The sequence below is a fragment of the Varanus komodoensis genome, unplaced genomic scaffold (assembly GCF_004798865.1).
Source record: "Varanus komodoensis strain SLA01 unplaced genomic scaffold, ASM479886v1 scaffold8, whole genome shotgun sequence".
NCBI classification, from domain to species: domain Eukaryota; kingdom Metazoa; phylum Chordata; class Lepidosauria; order Squamata; family Varanidae; genus Varanus; species Varanus komodoensis.
Genome location: NW_025336481.1, coordinates 7,757,175 through 7,776,016, shown reverse-complemented (window position 1 = coordinate 7,776,016; position 18,842 = coordinate 7,757,175). Strand labels below are relative to the sequence as shown.

Below are 18,842 nucleotides of genomic sequence, written 5' to 3'. Positions count from 1 at the left end.
ATCCCCTCTACAAACTCATTTTTGACCAGCTGCAAGGGGAAGAAGCTTGAATTCCCGGCTCTGAGTTTGAGGCACTGTCTCCAACTCTGGATACAGGAATTTGGATTATCTTTCCTATGCCCCCACCCCGCTCTACCAATTGCTCTCCAAGAAGCGAAATTAAGCAATCACTCACTATTTCATTACTCTCACTAACTGTTTACAGAACTTCCATAATGTAGATTTGATCCTTGGAACATACGAAATGTGCTCAAGTTCAGATACCAGCAAAGCAGCTCTCTAAAAATAAGTCTCTGGAGGTTTTTTTTCCTGTCATTTTGTATCAGATTTAAACAAACAAAACACATTTTTTTCTGAAGCTACTGATTGAAAGGGAAGGTCTACTACTGCTAACCAAAAGCACGGTATTACTTTCAGTTTCATTTCCTTAAGGGAACCATCAACTTCTTAAGAGTTTCAGCAGAATGAGATTTTCTTGTGATAATGCAAACAGGTAATGTTTTATTTTTACTGGGTTGGCTATTCATCAACTAGTTAGCTAACATCCCTTTGCAATAATTTTTATTTAATATCAGTTACATAATTACTGCCATGCTTCTACGTATTTTTCATAGCTGGATAAATTTTATATCCATGTTCCTATTTAATGTTTTTTTCCTCTTGAATTATTTAGGAGCTATCTAAGATTACCATGCCCATTGCCTTCAATGAACCCCTAAGCTTCCTTCAACGAATAACAGAATATATGGAACACACATACCTCATTAATAAAGCATGCTGTCATTCAGACCCTCTAGAAAGAATGCAGGTAATGTTTTCCATTTTTTCTGTTGCTGCCTGATAGTTACCTCCCCTTTCCCTCAGACTGTGCTCATTAAGATGACTACTTAGCTGTAGAGAGCTATGGAAGCATAGAGAGCTATGTATATGGGTACCCTGAGAGGCATTCCTCTTATTTCATTATTCATGGCTAGTTTTTATCAATCAATGCAAGATTGTGAAATAGTATTATGAGGAGGCATCATGTTCAGGCAGCTCTACAAGAAGGCTTAATTGGTGGAAAAGTAACAGCTTTGTAAAATCTATGTGAATTTATATATATCCCTGGAAGTCTTATCTTGAACCTTGCTTAATAAGCTTCAAAAAGCCTCTGGAGGCTTCAAGGAGAAGATTACTGCTTTATTAATCCCCAGCCATGCTAGTTGACATAATCAGGGTTCAGACCTGGCTGTACACACAGCACTGAAAGTGATACAAATATGGTGCTCAGCAGAGTCAGAAAAGGATTGCATCCCCACTAGCAATGGGTTGTGTCTGCTTAGGGAAGATTTCCTTGTATTTTGAGAATTGTGCTGTAAAGGGAAAGTGATTACAACACATGGAAAGCGGTTATGTGGTCACTTTCTGTTCTGGATTGTTCTGTTTTACCTGAAGACTCCTTATCTCTGTGGGTCTTGCAGGCTGTTGCTGCTTTTGCTGTTTCTGCTGTGGCCTCTCAGTGGGAGAGGACTGGCAAACCATTTAACCCTCTCCTTGGAGAAACATATGAATTAATCAGGTAAGAATGCAATTGTTATGGGAACATTGTTTTTGCTGTAAGCAAGGGGGGGGTTGAGTTCACATGGCATGGCAACCCACTTACAAAATAAGCTATGTTGAATGAGTTGTTCACAGAAAAACCCATGGGGCATTTGATAGACGATAGGCTCACCACAGGTTGTTCACTCACTCCTTTGCCCTCAGTACTCCAGCTTGTGGTCCTGAGTGGTGGAACCCGTCTTGCCTCCCCCTCCTTGTTGTGACCCTTTTGGTTTGCAATTTCACAGCAAACACCAGGATTTTGGCCAAAGTTCCACATTTCAGTCTCATAGGTGTGCTTCTTGTGAAAGACCAGGAATAAACTTAAGCACAAATGTGCAGCCCTCACCCACCAGAAAGAGGTAGCAACCCAGTCACTCCAAAGAGCTGCTTGAGCATCAGTGGAGGGCTGTCGCTGGTGAGAGCACAGGTGAAATTGCCAAGACTAGCAGTGGGACTTTTCACTGCTCTTACCAAGTGGCTCACCTGCTTCAACCCAGTGTAGGGTTGATCTCCTTGTTTGGATGACATAACAATCTTTCATGGGTTCAACAACCCTTGGAACAAGCCATGGCTAATTACCCATGATGAGCTGCTATGTCATGCAAACTTGGGCACTTAGTCCTTACTGACTTGGGCAAAATTAGTTTATTGAGATACATATATTTAGTCTGGTCTTTATTTAATGTAAACTAATTTATGTGTTAGCAAAATCTTTCTGTGATCATCTGATATGATGTTGGACCAGCGACTTAAGTGTTTAGAAATAGTTCTTGAAGCAGAAACTGATGCTTATGAAGACCAAGGACTGTCAGCTTGATGAACTATATTGTAATCCTCCAACTAGTGGGACCTTTGCTGTCTTTTAGGGCCTTATTGTATGAGTTCCTGGGATGATGGGATTTGTACTCCTAGTCTCCAGAAGCCACATATCCACACATAGATTGGTTTAGGCATATTGGGCTTACCTGGTTTTGCAGCTGGAGCTTACAGTCCATATTCAAAGAGTCAATTCACTGTTGTTTTTATTGTTGCATGCTGTCTAGTCATCTCCTACATATGGTGATCCTATGGATGAAGAGGGTCTAAAACGTTCTGTACTTGACAGCCCTGCTCAGCTCTTGGAAACTTGAGTGGCTGTGGCTTCCTTGATGGAGCCAGTCCAACTCATATTTGGTCTTCCTATTCTTGTTCTGCCTTTAGCTTTCCTCAGCATTATTGTCTTCTCCAGTGACAAAGAGCCCTAGCTCTACTAACAAATAATGTGAAATTTGCTTTCTGTATGACTCTTGTTTATACTGATCTTCACCTTTTCTTATTTCCAGGGAGGATTTGGGTTTTAGGTTTATTTCCGAACAGGTCAGTCATCATCCACCTGTCAGTGCATTTTATTCAGAAGGCTTAAACGAAGACTTCATTTTTCATGGCTCAATTTACCCTAAACTAAAGTTCTGGGGGAAGAGTGTGGAAGCAGAGCCCAGGGGAACCATAACACTGGAGCTCTTAAAGTATGTCACACTTTTGTTCACTATATATTGCCTGAAAGCTATTCCACATAAAGAAATGAATAAATAAATCGTGTTTAATTATCTTCTCAGGACTGTGCATGCCTGTGAACATTTGAACTTGTATAAATCAGTCTTTCCCCCCAGTGGGTCAGGAGACAAGATATGTATGCACACATCAACTCATGTTAATTTGATGAAGCATTTTAGAGGGATGCCATGATCATTAGGTCTCCCAACGGTTCCCCTTCAGACAGCTGACATTTAGTAAAACAGAAAGTCAGTATTTCTGCCCAGCGAACTATTGCGAAGTGTGTGTTTAACAGCTCTGAATATTACAGATGACATTCCTGGTTTGGACTCTGAGTAATCAGGTATTCAAAATAGGCCTCAGTTGAATAGATCTGGTAGTTTGCTTTGCTGAATACCAGTAATGCAGTGGGTTGCTCATATAACATTTCTAGTAAACAAATAATGCCTTGCTCAAATAACAGAGCTAGTAAACAAAGATATTTGACACATGTATGACACAGAATTCAGAATTATATTTTCTGTACTTGCTAGGTAAAATATGAAATAACTGAATAGCCAGACATCAGGAAACTGTCTAGTGAGTAATGCATGTAGGAAGAATGCATACATTAGAATCCCCAATCCTTTCTTCACCTACCATTTCCCCCATTCAAAATCTCCGCTCAGTGTGCCCCCTACCCCGCCCCAGGTTTGAAATGCAGGGGTATTTAAATCCCCACAGGGAAAGTGCCCTTAAGGAGACAACCTGGAGTGCAGAAGGAGTTAAACTTCACTTTTTCAGAATGCCCCCAGGGCACAAGCATAATCCTTGTAGGGGGCCCATCTCTCCACACCCCCCACCCACACACACAGCAATCCTGTCCCTTGGATGAATTTTTAGAAGTAATGAAAGAAAAGTTTCTGTTGTAATTCTGCAACAGCATTTTCTGCAACTTTGAAATTACCCAATGGCCTACATTGTTTTTTTTAACAATTCCTGCAAATCACATCCGTGCACACATGCTTGACTGATTTTGCTCAAGGTAGCATCTCACTTGAGTACTACAGAGCATGCTGACTACTTTGTAACATTTTGATTTATGCTAAAGGTATTTCTTGTTGGCATTTCCATCTTTTTATTTTATTGGACCAACATGACTGAAAACCCTGTTTAAATACACCAGTTCCCTTTAAAGTGGTATTTTTTCTTCAGTTTATTGGAAAATTTTGAACTATCCCAAATGTCATCTTTTCTTGCAATTCACTCTTGATGGACATGATAGCAAAGTGGCTTTTCCTGGCTTTAGTTCTCTTTAGTCCCTTACAATTATGGCTGCCTGTAGTAGTAAAAGTCATCATGTGAAGTACGTGTTTGCCCACATTTCCTTCCCTCTGTCTCAGAAATCAATATCCCTGATTATTAATGGGCTTTCCCTCTACTATCAGCTGGCTCTCCCTCTTGCTTTTGCCCAAGGAACTTGAACTGGATACATAGTTGCAGTCCCATTAGCATCCTCAAGCCCGAGAATTAGCCCTAATTCTTCCTTCGCCCTCCCAGTATTGTGGTTGTAGCCTGGCTGGGAGTGGGGAGCTGCTCTCTGAGCACTGCTAAAGTGTACCCTGCTAATCACTCAGTCACAATTTTATTTTCCTAGTTCCCATGATTAGGTCATGGTCTCATGTTAGAATGATTAATCTTGAAACAAGTACCATTTCAGTGTAGCACTGTAAGACACATGCCAAAATGGGCATTGCTACTTTGCTGCTGTCAAGTTCTGATTCTGACACACACACAGTCAAAAAATTCAGTTGCTGAACTGGATGGAAGCCAGCGAGTGAAGTGTTCTGTCTGTCATGCTTCAGAGCCAATGCAAAGCTAGACTGAGTTCATCTTGCTAAACATTTAAGACAAACCATTTCTCAGTCATCCTTAAGGTGCCTGCTAGAATTGATTTTACAGAAACCTGACTGGCACTACCTGCCAGAAATATTTCCTGCTTAAATCTTAGTTGAAACGACACAAAAGCATAGTTCATTCAGAGGGGTGCAGTATTCAACGTTGGGAAGAAACCAGTATACTTGAGTGGGGTAATAATTTCAAGAACTACGTATAGTTGTCCAGGTAGGATTAAGTCTGAACATTGCATGGAACAATCTCTGCTTCTGATTACCTCTACTAAAAATGGTGTTCCGTCATGTAAATATGAGTATTAGGCTATTGTTAAGGCCAGTTGCCAATAACATGGGGTTTGGGTCTTGGTTCAGAGTGAGAGCTTATTTTGATATAAAATAGTGTAGAGTTTTGGTGCTACATCTTATGATTAGAGGTGAAATCACATGTCAATGTTGTTTCAAATGCAAGGGCTTAGTGCTGATGCAATAGCAGGAATGTAGGGCTGTGGCAATAGAGAGCCTAGTGGACACATGCCTATCTATCGAGTGGACACATGCCTATCTATCGATCAGGCCCAACCTTCCTTTATTGTGAGCCCTTAACAGGCTCTGCCCACATTCTCAGGTTATGGAATCACTTCAAAAGAATCTCCTTTACTTTATTCAGTTGCTTATTAACCTCCCACTGGTTCAGAACTTTGCAACAGAAGCTAAGGGTAGTACCACAGAGTGTAGTATAAAGAGGAATGGTTTTCCCCCATTCATTCATTCATTCATTTTTATAAAATTTGTATGCCATCCATTACTTCCATCTCTGGATAGCTTACACAATTAATCAGAATAAAATAAATTAACTATTCCACACTGGCTGAGAATCCAATAAAATACAAACAATAAAATCCAATTAATACATATTAAAATATTGATCAAATAAAAAGGTCTTGACCTGGCACTGAAAAATATATAATGACAGAACCAGGTGAACCTCTCTAGGGAGTGCATTCCATAGTCGGGGTGCCACCACAGAGAAGGCCCTCCTCCAGGTACTCCGTCTCCTAACATCTTTCACAGAGGGTTCCCGGAGGAGGGCTTCTGCTGCTGATCTCAGGGGGCAGGAGGGCATATAGGGAAAAAAGCGTTCCTTTAGGTATCCTGGTCCCAAGCCATATAGGGCTTTATAGGTAATAAATAATTTTTTTCCCAATCTTCTTATTTATTTTCAAAAAGTACAGTAGAAATTAAAAAGGAATATATGGGGGGAGGGGGAGAGAAGTGGCAGCCAAGGATCGTTTCAAAGATTTAACAAGCAGCTCCTCATTTAAACGTCTTTAAGAGGAATGGTTTCTTAGAAGATGATTTGGAACAGTTAGACTTATTTCAGATCCTTTATTTTGAGTTGGTTCTCAATTTCATTTCTTTTCCCTCCCAGAAATAATGAAGCTTACACATGGACTAACCCTACCTGCTGTGTACATAATGTAATTATTGGCAAACTCTGGATAGAACAGTATGGAACAGTAGAAATCATAAATCACAGGTAACTTGAATTCATTCCAAATTATTCCTTCTAAAAAAGTGAAATAGAGCCATTCTTTACATATTTAAACAAAATCCTGCTCATTGGGTGGTCTAATCATCATAGTATTCAGTTTGGTCATTTGGGGAACAATTGGGTGATAATGATGTGTTTGGATAGGTGTCCATCTCTCCTTTGTGGTTGGCTAGAGATGTGCTTATATGAGGGATTCTGTATTTCTGGATAATCCAAAGTTCCTGTGTGACAGAGAGAGTGCCTCCTAACCCTTTTCTTCTTGTCAGTTTGTAAAGATTTCCCTACTTCAAAAATCCATTTGGCATAAAAGCTTTGCAAGGAATGCTGCTCCTGGATCTGTCACACTCTTCTTTTTCTCATGTTTCCCCATTAGTGGGTCTCATACTAAATCCTTAAAATATCTGTCCAAACAAAGCTATTTAATGTCTATTGTCCTTTTTATGACACAGTGGGCAAATTCACGCTAAGGTACCCTGTGAATAAGCTGTGGTGAGTGGGTAGCTTGTCTTGGATGCCTGGCAGACATTCATCCATTGGCGGCTTGCTGTGGCTTGTTTCTCCCTCAGTCCCTCTCAGTCTTCTGGGCTGCTGCTGACATGTATTCCAGGGTCTTCACAGCAGAAGCCCTCATTCCCTGTATCACCCCTCCCCCCCCCCGTAACTGGTCTGCTGGGGTTGCTGGCTCACTAGGATCTCTCCTTCTGCCAATCAAATCACCAAATGAATTTAAGTTTACCACCCCTTACGAATGCGGGGATATAGTCACAATGCTTTTTCTTGGTCTTGTCCAGGGACGCAAGGCCACCTGCCTGCTAGGGAGCCCAGCACAGACAGATGATCCCCTTCTGTTCATTGTCCTCAGTTCCATCTTTCAGTTTGTCATTTCCTGCACAAAACTCTTCTCCCAGTCCTTCATCAGACCGTAGAAAGGGAAATCATTTTTTGAGCCCATGCAAATATAGGAATGTCGTCGCAATTGCTTTCCCTGGGGTTTTGTGCAAATTTGCAAACTCACAGAACTGCCCATCCTTATTTAGCTGAGCACACCAATACCTTCCATTGTCAATGTCCTTGTCAATTTTTCCCAACCCACATCAGTGCTTGCATTGCTCATGAGCACTTTTTTCTAAAGAAAGAAAGAAAGAAAGAAAGAAAGAAAGAAAGAAAGAAAGAAAGAAAGAAACGTTTGCTTCAGGTTCTTCTGGAGTAATAGACCCCTCCCATAAAGTCCTTTCTCTCTTGCAGCATCAGGCAGTTCTACCTTCCTCCCACATTGTGCTTGTCACTTCCCTTCACTGGTCTCTGTTGCCATCCAATAGATATCTGTGCGATTAGCAAATGTAATGCGAATGTCGTGGCAAAGTAACAAAAAAGAGGGGGGAATTGCACAGATTTCAAGGCAGAGCAGTAAAATGGAGAGAAGTTGTGCAAATTTCCTAGCAACAGTCATTCATGCAGGACTGGTGGCAGGAGAGCAAGGACCCCAAGCATATTCCAGACTCTCCAGTGCCCTTTAAGGTTTGTAAGAAACAAAAGCACCCGGAGGTGGAGGGCGCTGAGAAGGAATGAAGAAGAATGGCAGTGGGAGTAATTAGACACTGAAGAGCAGAAGGGGATTTTGCTGTGCTTGCTGGCCAGCTCTCGAGCAATGCCTGACAACCCAAAGTGAAGCCCCCCTGCCAGGTTCAGAAGTCGCACTAAGCCTTTCTGCAGCCATGCATGGTCACAACCCACAGAGCTGTATAATGATGTGTGAAACAAGTCAGAGGTCACAGTCCAGAAAACTTTCTCTCTCTCTGTGTAAGTTCGTCCGTGCTAGTACCGTCATATCCTTCCTTTTTATCTCACATCCTTTCCCCAATAGTAGCATTGATATCTCAAATGGTTAAAACTTTTGATGAATGATTATAGCAATCAGAACCCAGTGACGTACAGCAATCACATGTTAAAGTGCAGGGTTGGGTGAATTTCTACAGAAATATTGTGAGGGCTCAGCACTAAAATGTTAGCTTTTTAATGTGTTAACTTCATTTTTCTGTTCTATAGTACTGGAGATAAATGTATCCTTCACTTTAAACCATGTGGCCTGTTTGGTAAAGAGCTTCACAGAATAGAAGGCTACATTCAGGACAAAAAGTAAGTGTCAAGTATGTGTGTTTACCTGTAAGTAGCTGAGTTCCATTCTCCTCCTCTGATTTAAGCTGGTAGACTGTAGGTGTATGCAGCCATAGCTAGCCACAGATTTTTTTCTCCCATTATGGAGCAAGTTTTGCTTCCTACCGTCTTTGCTCTATAATGACGTGCCTAGCTCTAAATCTAACAGTGAACCAACTAATATTGCTGCTTCCCTGACCCCCTAATATATTCCAGGTACCTTACACTAGCATTATTCATACAATACAAGTGTGCTTAATAAACCTTTCTTGCTCCATTGTAGGCTTGTTGGGAGGTTCATCCATCACCCCAACCTCCCCACCCTCAATAGGTATTCACATAACAGCAAACTGTGCCTGGAGAAGCACAGGAAAAGCAGGCAGCTCGTGTGGGGGTGGTTAAGAAGCCACCCATATATGAATGAACCCATCAGGGTGTAGCCACTAAAATGCTTTTTCATCACTTTTTTAAGGAGACAGATTCTCTCCTCCCCTCCACCACCACCACCACTTTTCAAACTTGAAATAGGGCTCCAGGCTGGGCCTGTGAAGGGAGTCAGCTTCATGGCTGTCTTTCTATGAGGAAGGTGGCCAGTTCTGACCAAATTGCTCTTGACTTAAATTCTTTGGATGCAAATGGAGTCCCAGCTGGTATGCATGGCAGCCCTTTAAATTTGTATTGGTTCTCTTTGTCCATTCCTTTGCCTGTTTCATGTAAGCATGTTGTTAATGGACTTCCAAATGAACATTTCTGACACCAGCAGCTTACAGCTTGGTTGAGGCATTTGTTACTGAAATCCTCGAACAAAGTAAAAATAAAGTTGTCTAGCGATACTGCAGTGCCCCCACAAGCTTTCTCGTTGTCATCCTGCAGTATTAACAGGAATTGACAAGCTTAACTCAGCAAATAGCACTTAATTTTCAGCCTTAATTTAAAAACCAGATTTGTGGTAGGAAAATGAAAAATAAACAAGCTCTGGGAACAAATTGTCTATTTTTCCATGTTGTGTATTTATGTTCTGACAATTGGCTTTTCAGAAAGTCTTAAGGTGCAACAGTGGTGAACTCTGGGAAAAACTGCTTTTGCATATTAAGTTTTCCCTGTTCCTGGCAAGTGCAAAGAGGGCTGGTTTGCAAGACTGCAGGGATATTAACCGGTCACCGTGTGTTCTGCTGGGTGCATATAAACACCATCACTGGCACAGGTCCTACACTGTGCAGATTTAGGGACAGTGGCTCCTTGGGATGGGTAGCAAACTGTGCCACAACCCTACAGCAGCCCATCTCTTCTGGGCAGTTTATCACCTACCACAAGAAGCCACCCTTGCTGGGTTTGCACGATGTGAGAAAATGCAGTGGTGAGGACAGTTAAGCAAATCTGGCCAGCACGCTGCTCGCATGCACAGAGTGATTCAGACCCATGGTGGGGGTTAAGCATCCCGTAATTCTGCAAACCAGGCCCATAACGTCCCAGCCCATGATGCCTTTTTGTGCATATTCTGAGCACTATTCCACCTCATCTGTTGGAGAAAGGGAAATGCACAACATGGTGATGCAGGACATAGGGTGAATGGTCCCCCGCGTTTCAGAGGAGGGAGTGCAGTTTGGTATCATTTTCAGCAGCTGCCCATGCTGAAAACAACATGAAAGCTTATAGTTTTGTCGGAGCTTCAGTTACATTTTAAAATGTGCAAAACCTGATTTTAAAAACAAAACAAAACGGCTGTTTTTAAAAAAAATTATAGTAAGAAGAAACTCTCAGTGATCTATGGCAAATGGACAGAATGCTTATGGTGTGTCGATCCTTCTACGTATGAAAACTATAAGAAGAATGAGAAGAGAGGTGGTGATCAGAAGAAACCGAAGCCGGTAATGTTTATGTTGTACAGGTAGCAGGAAAAATTGTGCTCATCTGTGTTAAGGAAGAACCGTCCTAAAAAGGGAACATGGGGTTGGGGGTGGGGGAGGGATCACACTGATGCAGCATAAGCTAGAAAGACTGAACCTATCAGCAGTGGATTTCCTTTGTGACAAAGATCAGCATCTCAAAAATTGCGTGAACTCCCAGGGTTGTATTCAGTGCTGTCATTCCATGACAGAAGGCTTTTTGATCCAGCACAGGCTTCCGTGAACAGAGGGAAAGGAAATGTATTTTTGCTGATTTCCACTTTGTATCCCCATGGGGCACCTCTCCCCAGCAGTTCCCTCCAGGGGCTGTTGAATACTCTTTAGAACAATGTGGGAGATTGCAGGAAACAGGTAGAATTTGCAAAAATCACCCCCTCCTTCCATTCATGAAAACTTCTGCTGTGTCCAAGCACCTTCTATGAATGAAACAACTGCATTTGGATACAGCTCCTGCTGACATCAGTGGGAGGTGTAGAAATCTTTCTGGAACGAACACTGGGCAAAGCTACTGCTTGAGACTGAAATCTCATCTTTTCAATTTCTAAGAAATGTGCTTTGTTTTGAGTGTTGAACATTTACATTGTTAAACTCAAATTTCCTGTTAAAACTACTAATACAGTTCAAACTTTTAATACAGCCTTTAGTGCATTGCCTCTATGAACAAATAAAAATATATTTCACCTCCTCCTTATTTTGCCCTTGGCTGATTACAAATCTGTAAGCATTAAAATCTACAGTTCCCAGACTCAAATCTCCTTTTTTTGATGAGTTTGTGTTTTGGAAGTTTCCAAATGTTAATCTGCTGTTTACTGAGAATGTATTTTCTAGTTTACTTATCTGTAGTTTTAATCAGAGTATCTCTGTGAGAGACTTCTGGATGGAAGGATTGGGTATGAGGAGTGATGTACACTGGAAAGACTCAAAGATTTAGTATATTTTTAAGTGATCAAAGCAGTGGTAAGCGTTTGCTACTCTATATGGCAGGTGCAGCCCATAGATTACATTTGTTTGTTTCACTAAGTGCACCTGCTGTTTAGCCCTCACCATTCGCTTTCCTGGAAGTAGCTTCAAGGAGCAACATGGACTTTTGGCACTGCAGGAGGGAGGAGCTTCTTATGCATATTCTGAGAGTCTCAAGTGAGCCAAGGGAAGCCACTTGAGAGGGAAGAAATTCTTGACCCTAAGCTTGGAGAATGCTTGGCCCTTGGAGAAGGATTACGTTTGCTGATTGTATGAACAGAATACGATACGATTAACACAAGAATGTGGGGGTGAAACTAAAGGAATAGTAATGACAGCCTGGATGTGAGCAGGAGCGGCACCGTGGCCTGACTGAGATGCAGTGGCGCTACTCCAAGAAAACGTTGCTGGTTGCAGCTTGGACACGTTTCAGCACCCCGTCCTTCCCTTTTACCTCTAGTATGCCCTTCTGCAGAGGAGATTTCTCAGTTTCTTAGCACCACTGTTCTAGGTCATGTCTAAACCTGGAAACTGTGACGTTATCCTGACTTACAGGATAAAATAGTGTGTAATTTGTAGAGAGCCCTTAAAGTTTCTTGGGGTGGATATCATTGGAAACTTCATATCTTTCTAAAAATTGTTAGTTGACATATAGCTTATTCATCTCTGGGCAAACCAAATCCAAATTCCACATAAAAAGAACAGCAGCATAATCAGTTAAAGGCAACAATAAATTAAGTAGCAGAGGGCTACAACAAATATTAGAACTAAAAATATCAAAGAAAAAATGCTTAAACACAAAATAATATCAGAAGTATGGAGCTTTAAAGGCCTGGGAAAATAAACAGCTATTTACCTGGTATTGAAAAGATAATAATCAGATAACCAGATTTGGTCAGCAGGGCAACCCATTGTGAATAATTAGCTGCAGCGGGTTTCCATGTCATCAAGCACAGACCATTTCCCACAGTATAGCTTTTGAGGGGCAGCCAGCCATCTCGAGAACCCATGGCTTGTTCAAGCCACAATGGCTTGACATGTCATCTGAATCCAGCACAGCAATTTGGTTATTGGGTTATGGATAACAGCCCATGAGATAGTCATTAACAGCAGAAAAAGCCCATGCTGCCATGAGTGACAGCTCTCCATCAAACGCCTAGTAACTCTGTCTGTCACTGAGCAGCCATTTCTTTTGTTCGTTCAATCACAGAAATGTATGTAAATTTTGCCTTTTTTAAAATTGCAGTTACACAAGTGCATCTCACAGCATTCTGCTATAAGTAGTTTTTCTTGGTCAATAGCCCTGTTAATCAGCAGCAGATAAAAGCTAACGCATGATGAGATGGGACTGCATAGAGGTGAAATTGTGAACAGTTGCCAGTTGCCTAGCTATCAGCAGGAAAACACGGACTAAGAAAAAGCGTGTTCTTAATTTCTAAGGTTGAACTGACATTTTTTTGGTTAAAAAAAAACACTCCTCTGGAAAAATGTGTACATTTCTTGACAGCAAAATATATGCATACTTCATAGCTAAAAAGTAAATGGATAGGAAATCTGTATTGTATTTACCCTCCATTTACTTGTCAGCCTTGACACCTGCAAAACTTTCAGTGTGGCTACATTCATTCCGCCCTATTTGGTTACCTTCTCAGGGTTGTTTGATGGCTGTCCTGAAACTGCAATAACAACTCCAAAAAAGGAGCTGTTGAAAGGGGATAGCCTTAAGATCTCTGCTTTCTGACTACCCAGAGACTCGAGCCAGGATGAAGAAAGGTGGCAGTCATGAGGATTACATCAATAAGGGGTGTGACTAGTCTTCCCCTCTTTTCTTCCTCTTTGCCAGTGATTTCCAGTAGATAGCTAGGGTACTGACAATTGTCCACTGTTGGCAGCTAAGCCTAGGTACAGTCTTGCCTCGTCAATCTCTTAGCATTTGAGAGCTGAATCTCAGACAAAACTATATATATTAGAAAGCCATAGGATAACAAATGCGAAAGATTAATGAAGAGGGTTTTTTTTTAAGTTGCTCGCATTACTGGGGCCAAAATTTAAAACATAAATATTCCCCAGTTGCTCATTTGGAAACTCTGGAAAACCGTCAAAACAGCAGTGAAAGGAGGCTGTGACTGAAGCATCAAACTGTAGCTATGCAAGGGGATTCAGAGCAGAGTGTCTCAAGAGAGTATCAGGGCTTGGGTCAGAATACCAGAAGAGGTATTCAATACTAGAAAGTATGATCTGTAGCTGGGTTGCAAAAAATGGAAATGGGCGAACAGGACATTAAAGCTTATCCCTTGTTCATGCAGCAATGAGCTGTGGTTTATTGAAGAAACTCTCCTATGTCTGAAACCTGTGTAGAATTCCAAGAGGGGAATCAAACACTTTGAAACTGACATTCTCCTGAGTTAACAGGGGCTATCATGTGTTTTGTTTTAAGAGTGAAGATCCTGAAAATGATGACGCTGATGATATGCCAGAGATCCAAGAGACTGTGCAAGTCATACCTGGCAGTAAACTACTTTGGAGGATAAGCTCCAGACCAGCAAATTCATCTCAGGTCAGTGAACTGATCATTGGTAACCTGGGAGAGGGGATAAAAAAAAGACCCAGTACAAATAGACAATCGGAAATGAACCTTAAAAGTGCTAAACTTCAGATCTGAAAATATGTATCTACATAGGCATTTCTTACCAAGGCTTTTACTATTTTGGAGGCTGCAGCACTTGAAGAGAGAGAATGATGTGGTTCACATGCAGTAAGAAGCTACTATGGGTGACTTTTCCTGTAAGGTTTCTTGCTGCAGTGGCCACAACCATTCGGGGTATGGTGCGGTGCTCCATAGTGTCCTGTTATGTGCGAACCTGGTGATAGTGGGTTGTTGGGGTGCTTGACAAGCCATCCAGAGCCAAGGTCTGTTCAAAGAGTGCATGACTTGATGTTCCATGTTTGCTTGAACAGTTGTTTGGGTCAAATGGTAGTGCAGGATGAGCATTTGGACAACATCCTCTGGGCACAATGCTTAGCCACAGTCTGAATTGTGAGACTGCGTGACAATATATATGCTACTGCCAGCTTCCTCCCAGAACTGATTCTGGTACTTAGCTCTAGAACGCAGCTTGAATGACATTCTTGTTAGAAGTCACCGGCATTTTATTTAGGGTTTTTTTTCCAAATCCTTTCTTTAATCCAAGTCACCAAGGGTAACAGCCTATAAGAGTCTAAAGAACACGTTACCCAATAGAGGCATTGGGCATCCATTTTGAATCATTCAGCTTGTCACTTAGTCTATAGTTGCATTAATATTAAGTACTGTTAGCATTGTAAAATTATAAGATCGGAACATTCAACATGGTTTCCTCTTTTGTTCACAAATGCTGCTTCCGGATCTGATCCTTGGAATGAGGTCATGTTGAAGCCTCCAGCCAAATAGCTGTGATAACTGCTTCTGAATATGTTTTGAAATTAACCGTTCTTGTTTGTGGGTCTTTGTTCAACGCACACACAGACACACACATGGGTTCAGCACATGCAAAGAGCCACCATCAAAACTTTCCAGAGCTGAGACATTTAGATAGCCGCCTGCCCTCCTCTCCCATTGCTGCATGTTTAGGGCATGGAGCTTACGCCTTTCCTCTCAGTTTCTCTTGGACTGCGCAGACCGCATTGCTGAGAGCTTTCTTTGTCTGATCGCCTTTCATGAATGAGGTGATCCAGCTGAATGTTTCTCCTCCTTTTCAGTTTGTTTTTCTCTAAAGACTCTCTCCCATCTGCTTTATTACTGTTCCACATTTGCTGCATGCTACAGTTTTTGTCACCCTTTGGTGGTCATTTTTTGCATCATCCACGTGTCACATGCATTAGCAAAGGGCACTGTTTTTAAATATTCCCTGTGCTGTATTCCTGTCACTAAGCAAACACATTTGAAAAGAAGTGTTATATTCAGTCTTAAAGACGAATCGGCATAAGACAATTGATGTTTAGTCGGGCTGCGCCATTGAGACTGAAAGTCCCCTCTTACTGCAGTCTGCATTTTTAAATGGATTTTCTGGGCTTTCCTTTCTGTGGTTTTAGCAGTTATGTGAGAAGTGAATTTGCCCTTTTCAAAAGATTTTTGCTGTTACTTTGTACTTCTTTCTGCTCATTTTTTCATCCCCTTTATTTTTTTGCTCTACGTATCATCATCCGTTACTGCTTTGCCTTATCTGTCCTCTTATACAAGCTAGTGCTATACAAGCTAAGGTGTTCCTTTCTCATCAGCAAATCTGCAGTGTTCAAGCAGGCTTCATACAGATGAATAAACAGATGCCCAGGCATCTTAATTCTTCAATAAAAGTAGGCCCATTAAAAAGTGTATTTGATTTTGGAATGAAGTATTCACATCATATTTAGCCAGACCTGCCTATGCCTGTCTTTGGTAAAGAATCTATATTGGGCCAGAAAGAAAGAAACTTTTTTACAGTTCTGTTTTCCCGTTATGGAACTTTATGGCTACTTGAAAACAAGTAAACGTCTTTCCATCCAGACCAAGTGCCCAAAGTACTAAAACTGATGGATTCAGGTACAGGAAAACCTTCTGTTTTTCTTGTTCTGCTAGGAAGTGGTGGGCTTAAAAAGTGACTTGACTTCTGTCATGGAAGATTTTCCTCCATGGGACTAGTAACAATTATAGGGTACAGTGAGGATTTGCATGTGATAGGCAGGTAAAGCATTACTTTCCTAGTCTTCAAAGCAATTGTGTGGAGTTGCTAATTAATGAGTAGAAAACAACAAAGAAGTAGAAAATGTTGATCACTGACCATTTGTGTCACTGTGCACCACGGATGATGATAGAAATAAGCCACAGTCAGCTTCAGGCTCATATGTACCTCCTCCTCATTTGACTTGACAATGAGGAAATCAGAAGCTGTCATTTCTGTTTTTGATTAACATCAGCATGTCATCTTCTCCAGCAAAACTAGCTAATTTTAATTAATTAAAGAAACAAATTCGCATCAAAGTGTAATTAAGCCTATCAGACATATAGGGTTCAAGATGCAATGCTAAACTCCAGTTAAACAAAAACTTCCAGCTCTTCCTTGCAGTCATGCCAGGGGTGAAAATGGCAAGCAGGTAAGCACTGGGCTTTATTTCCATCGCGGTAAATAAACCATGGTTTATCATAAACTAGCTAGCTTGACTACTGGAAACACCAGTAGTCTTAAGTAGCTATCTTTTAGATCATCCTAAAGGAAACACAAATTTCAGAGCATAAGTCCACATGATACCTGTGTTTGCATTTCAGATTGAAATGCCCAAGGCAGCTTTTATCAAAAATTAAAAAGAAATTGAAAACACAAATATAAAAACAGACAAGGAGCAGCAGATAACAGTAAAAGCCATAATAAGCCCAGAAAGAGCCAGTCATAGGCTGCCAGAACAGGAAGGTCTTGAGTTGATGACAAAAATGCCTAAAGGTAGGGGATTGTTTCAGTTTTTGAATAACCCCTATAGTTATCATTCTTCCGCGTAATCTCCCTATTATAAATGGGGAGGAGGCAAGATTTACAGAGGGGCTGGCGAGTTCGTGGTAGAGACAAGATTTTAATTGGGGACTCCCTTGGTTTCATACATAAATGCTCAGATCTGGAATATTTTGAGAATTATTGTATGGGCTCTGTCTGGGGCAGGTGGTATGACCAAGTATGTGTAGAGTCTCTCTACCAACATATCCACTGCCATCTTGCCTAAAGGGGAGAATTATTAATCACTGTTCTTCACGGTGGTGGGCACTTCCATAGAAGACCAGTCTAGATGGCAGCTAATGTCAGCATGGGCTGCTAACAACATATACATGTTTTTTATGTTCTCTGTTTTTACTTAAGATGTACAATTTCACCAGTTTTGCCGTAAGCCTCAATGAACTAGAAAAGGGTATGGAAGAAGTGCTGGCTCCTACAGACTGTCGACTGAGACCAGATATCAGGCACATGGAGAACGGAGAGATAGGTAGGTGAGAGTGGGCGGATAAAAGTGATTTGATTTTGTTTATATCTATTCAGGGATTAACGTCTCCCCCTTCAACGAGTGTCAGGAGCACTGTAGCTGATTACACATGAATGGAAATGCACTGATGGGTGGATATTGGAATGGGTCATTTGAAAATAACATAGCCACATATCTACTAACTGTATAATGCTCTCTGGAAAGCTTCGAATATCAAATATTCTGAATGATGATTCCAAAATATTAGAAGGGCAGGCCAGAACAACACCGTGATGATTTAATGCTGGGTCATTTCCGCCAAGTTGTATTGGTGATGCAGCTCCAGTGTTTTCTCCTAATTCAGATCTGTCCATTGTGCCACAGTAATATTGGGGCCATGCTGTGGTGTTGCGGTTTGGTATTTTTGCTTTGAGAAAGGAGAAGGTGCAGCTGCAGTAGATCTTGGCCACGTGCCTCTTGTTGAGTGCACAGAGGCCAATTTCCAACCCTTAGGAAATTTGCCATTTTGAGTAATTTGCCAGACCAAGCTTGGGTTTTGTTCTGTGGCCAAAGGTAAGAAGGTAGTGGATGGGTTTATCTGGAATGGTAATCTTGGTCTTCTGTTTTTAATTTAGTTTTGGTTTTAGGAGTTTGGCCATTAAATTGCTCAGACTGAAATGCAAATAACCTGCTCTGTATCATATAGATGTGTTGAACTTGTTATTAAAATCATCTGGACTTTGTTTCTCCACCTTTCCATTCCTTCTGTACTTTTTCTCCTTATTTTATGAAGTAATCAATCCCTATTGAAATGTCTGTTAGATCTGGCTAGCAAAGAAAAAGAGAGGCTAGAAGAGAAGCAGAGAGCTGCTCGTAAAGAACGTGCAAAAGATGAAACCGAGTGGAGGACAAGGTAACTTATGTGGCTGGGGAAGGAAATGGTTTGCTAGGTCTGGAGCCTGTGCAGGGGTAATTGCATGGCATTTCATCAGGTTGCAATCTGCATCTTCTCATCCCTGTGTCTTTACATTGCCAAGTTATCGAGATCACTCACTTCATGTAATACACTTGTTAGAAGTCATGTGCTCTATGCATGAACAGAGAGGCTGGAAGAGTTTGACATTTGGCTCACAGTCCAGACTGTACAAATCAGTTTGTGCAGCCTTTTATTCTCAGAGGCATGTGTGCTGTTTTAAAAAGCTATATGGCAGCAGCATCTGTAAAGGACTGATGATATTTAATGGCCTAAGATGCCAGATCCTTTAATTCCTCATTCTATGTATGTAAGAACTGGAATTCAGTTCACCAACTGTTATTTAT

General features: G+C 41.3%; 1 protein-coding gene across 1 annotated transcript in view; it reads left to right on the top strand.

Moving 5' to 3' along the window:
• Positions 1 to 18,842, top strand: part of OSBPL2 (oxysterol binding protein like 2) — a 75,652-nt gene that overhangs the window by 51,086 nt on the left and 5,724 nt on the right. Inside the window, exons 6-14 of the mRNA XM_044454977.1 lie at positions 674 to 808; positions 1,461 to 1,558; positions 2,904 to 3,086; positions 6,418 to 6,525; positions 8,587 to 8,676; positions 10,439 to 10,562; positions 13,999 to 14,118; positions 17,423 to 17,546; positions 18,345 to 18,435. Of these exons, the coding sequence (XP_044310912.1) occupies positions 674 to 808; positions 1,461 to 1,558; positions 2,904 to 3,086; positions 6,418 to 6,525; positions 8,587 to 8,676; positions 10,439 to 10,562; positions 13,999 to 14,118; positions 17,423 to 17,546; positions 18,345 to 18,435 (1,073 nt within the window). The remainder of the gene's footprint in view (positions 1 to 673; positions 809 to 1,460; positions 1,559 to 2,903; positions 3,087 to 6,417; positions 6,526 to 8,586; positions 8,677 to 10,438; positions 10,563 to 13,998; positions 14,119 to 17,422; positions 17,547 to 18,344; positions 18,436 to 18,842) is intronic.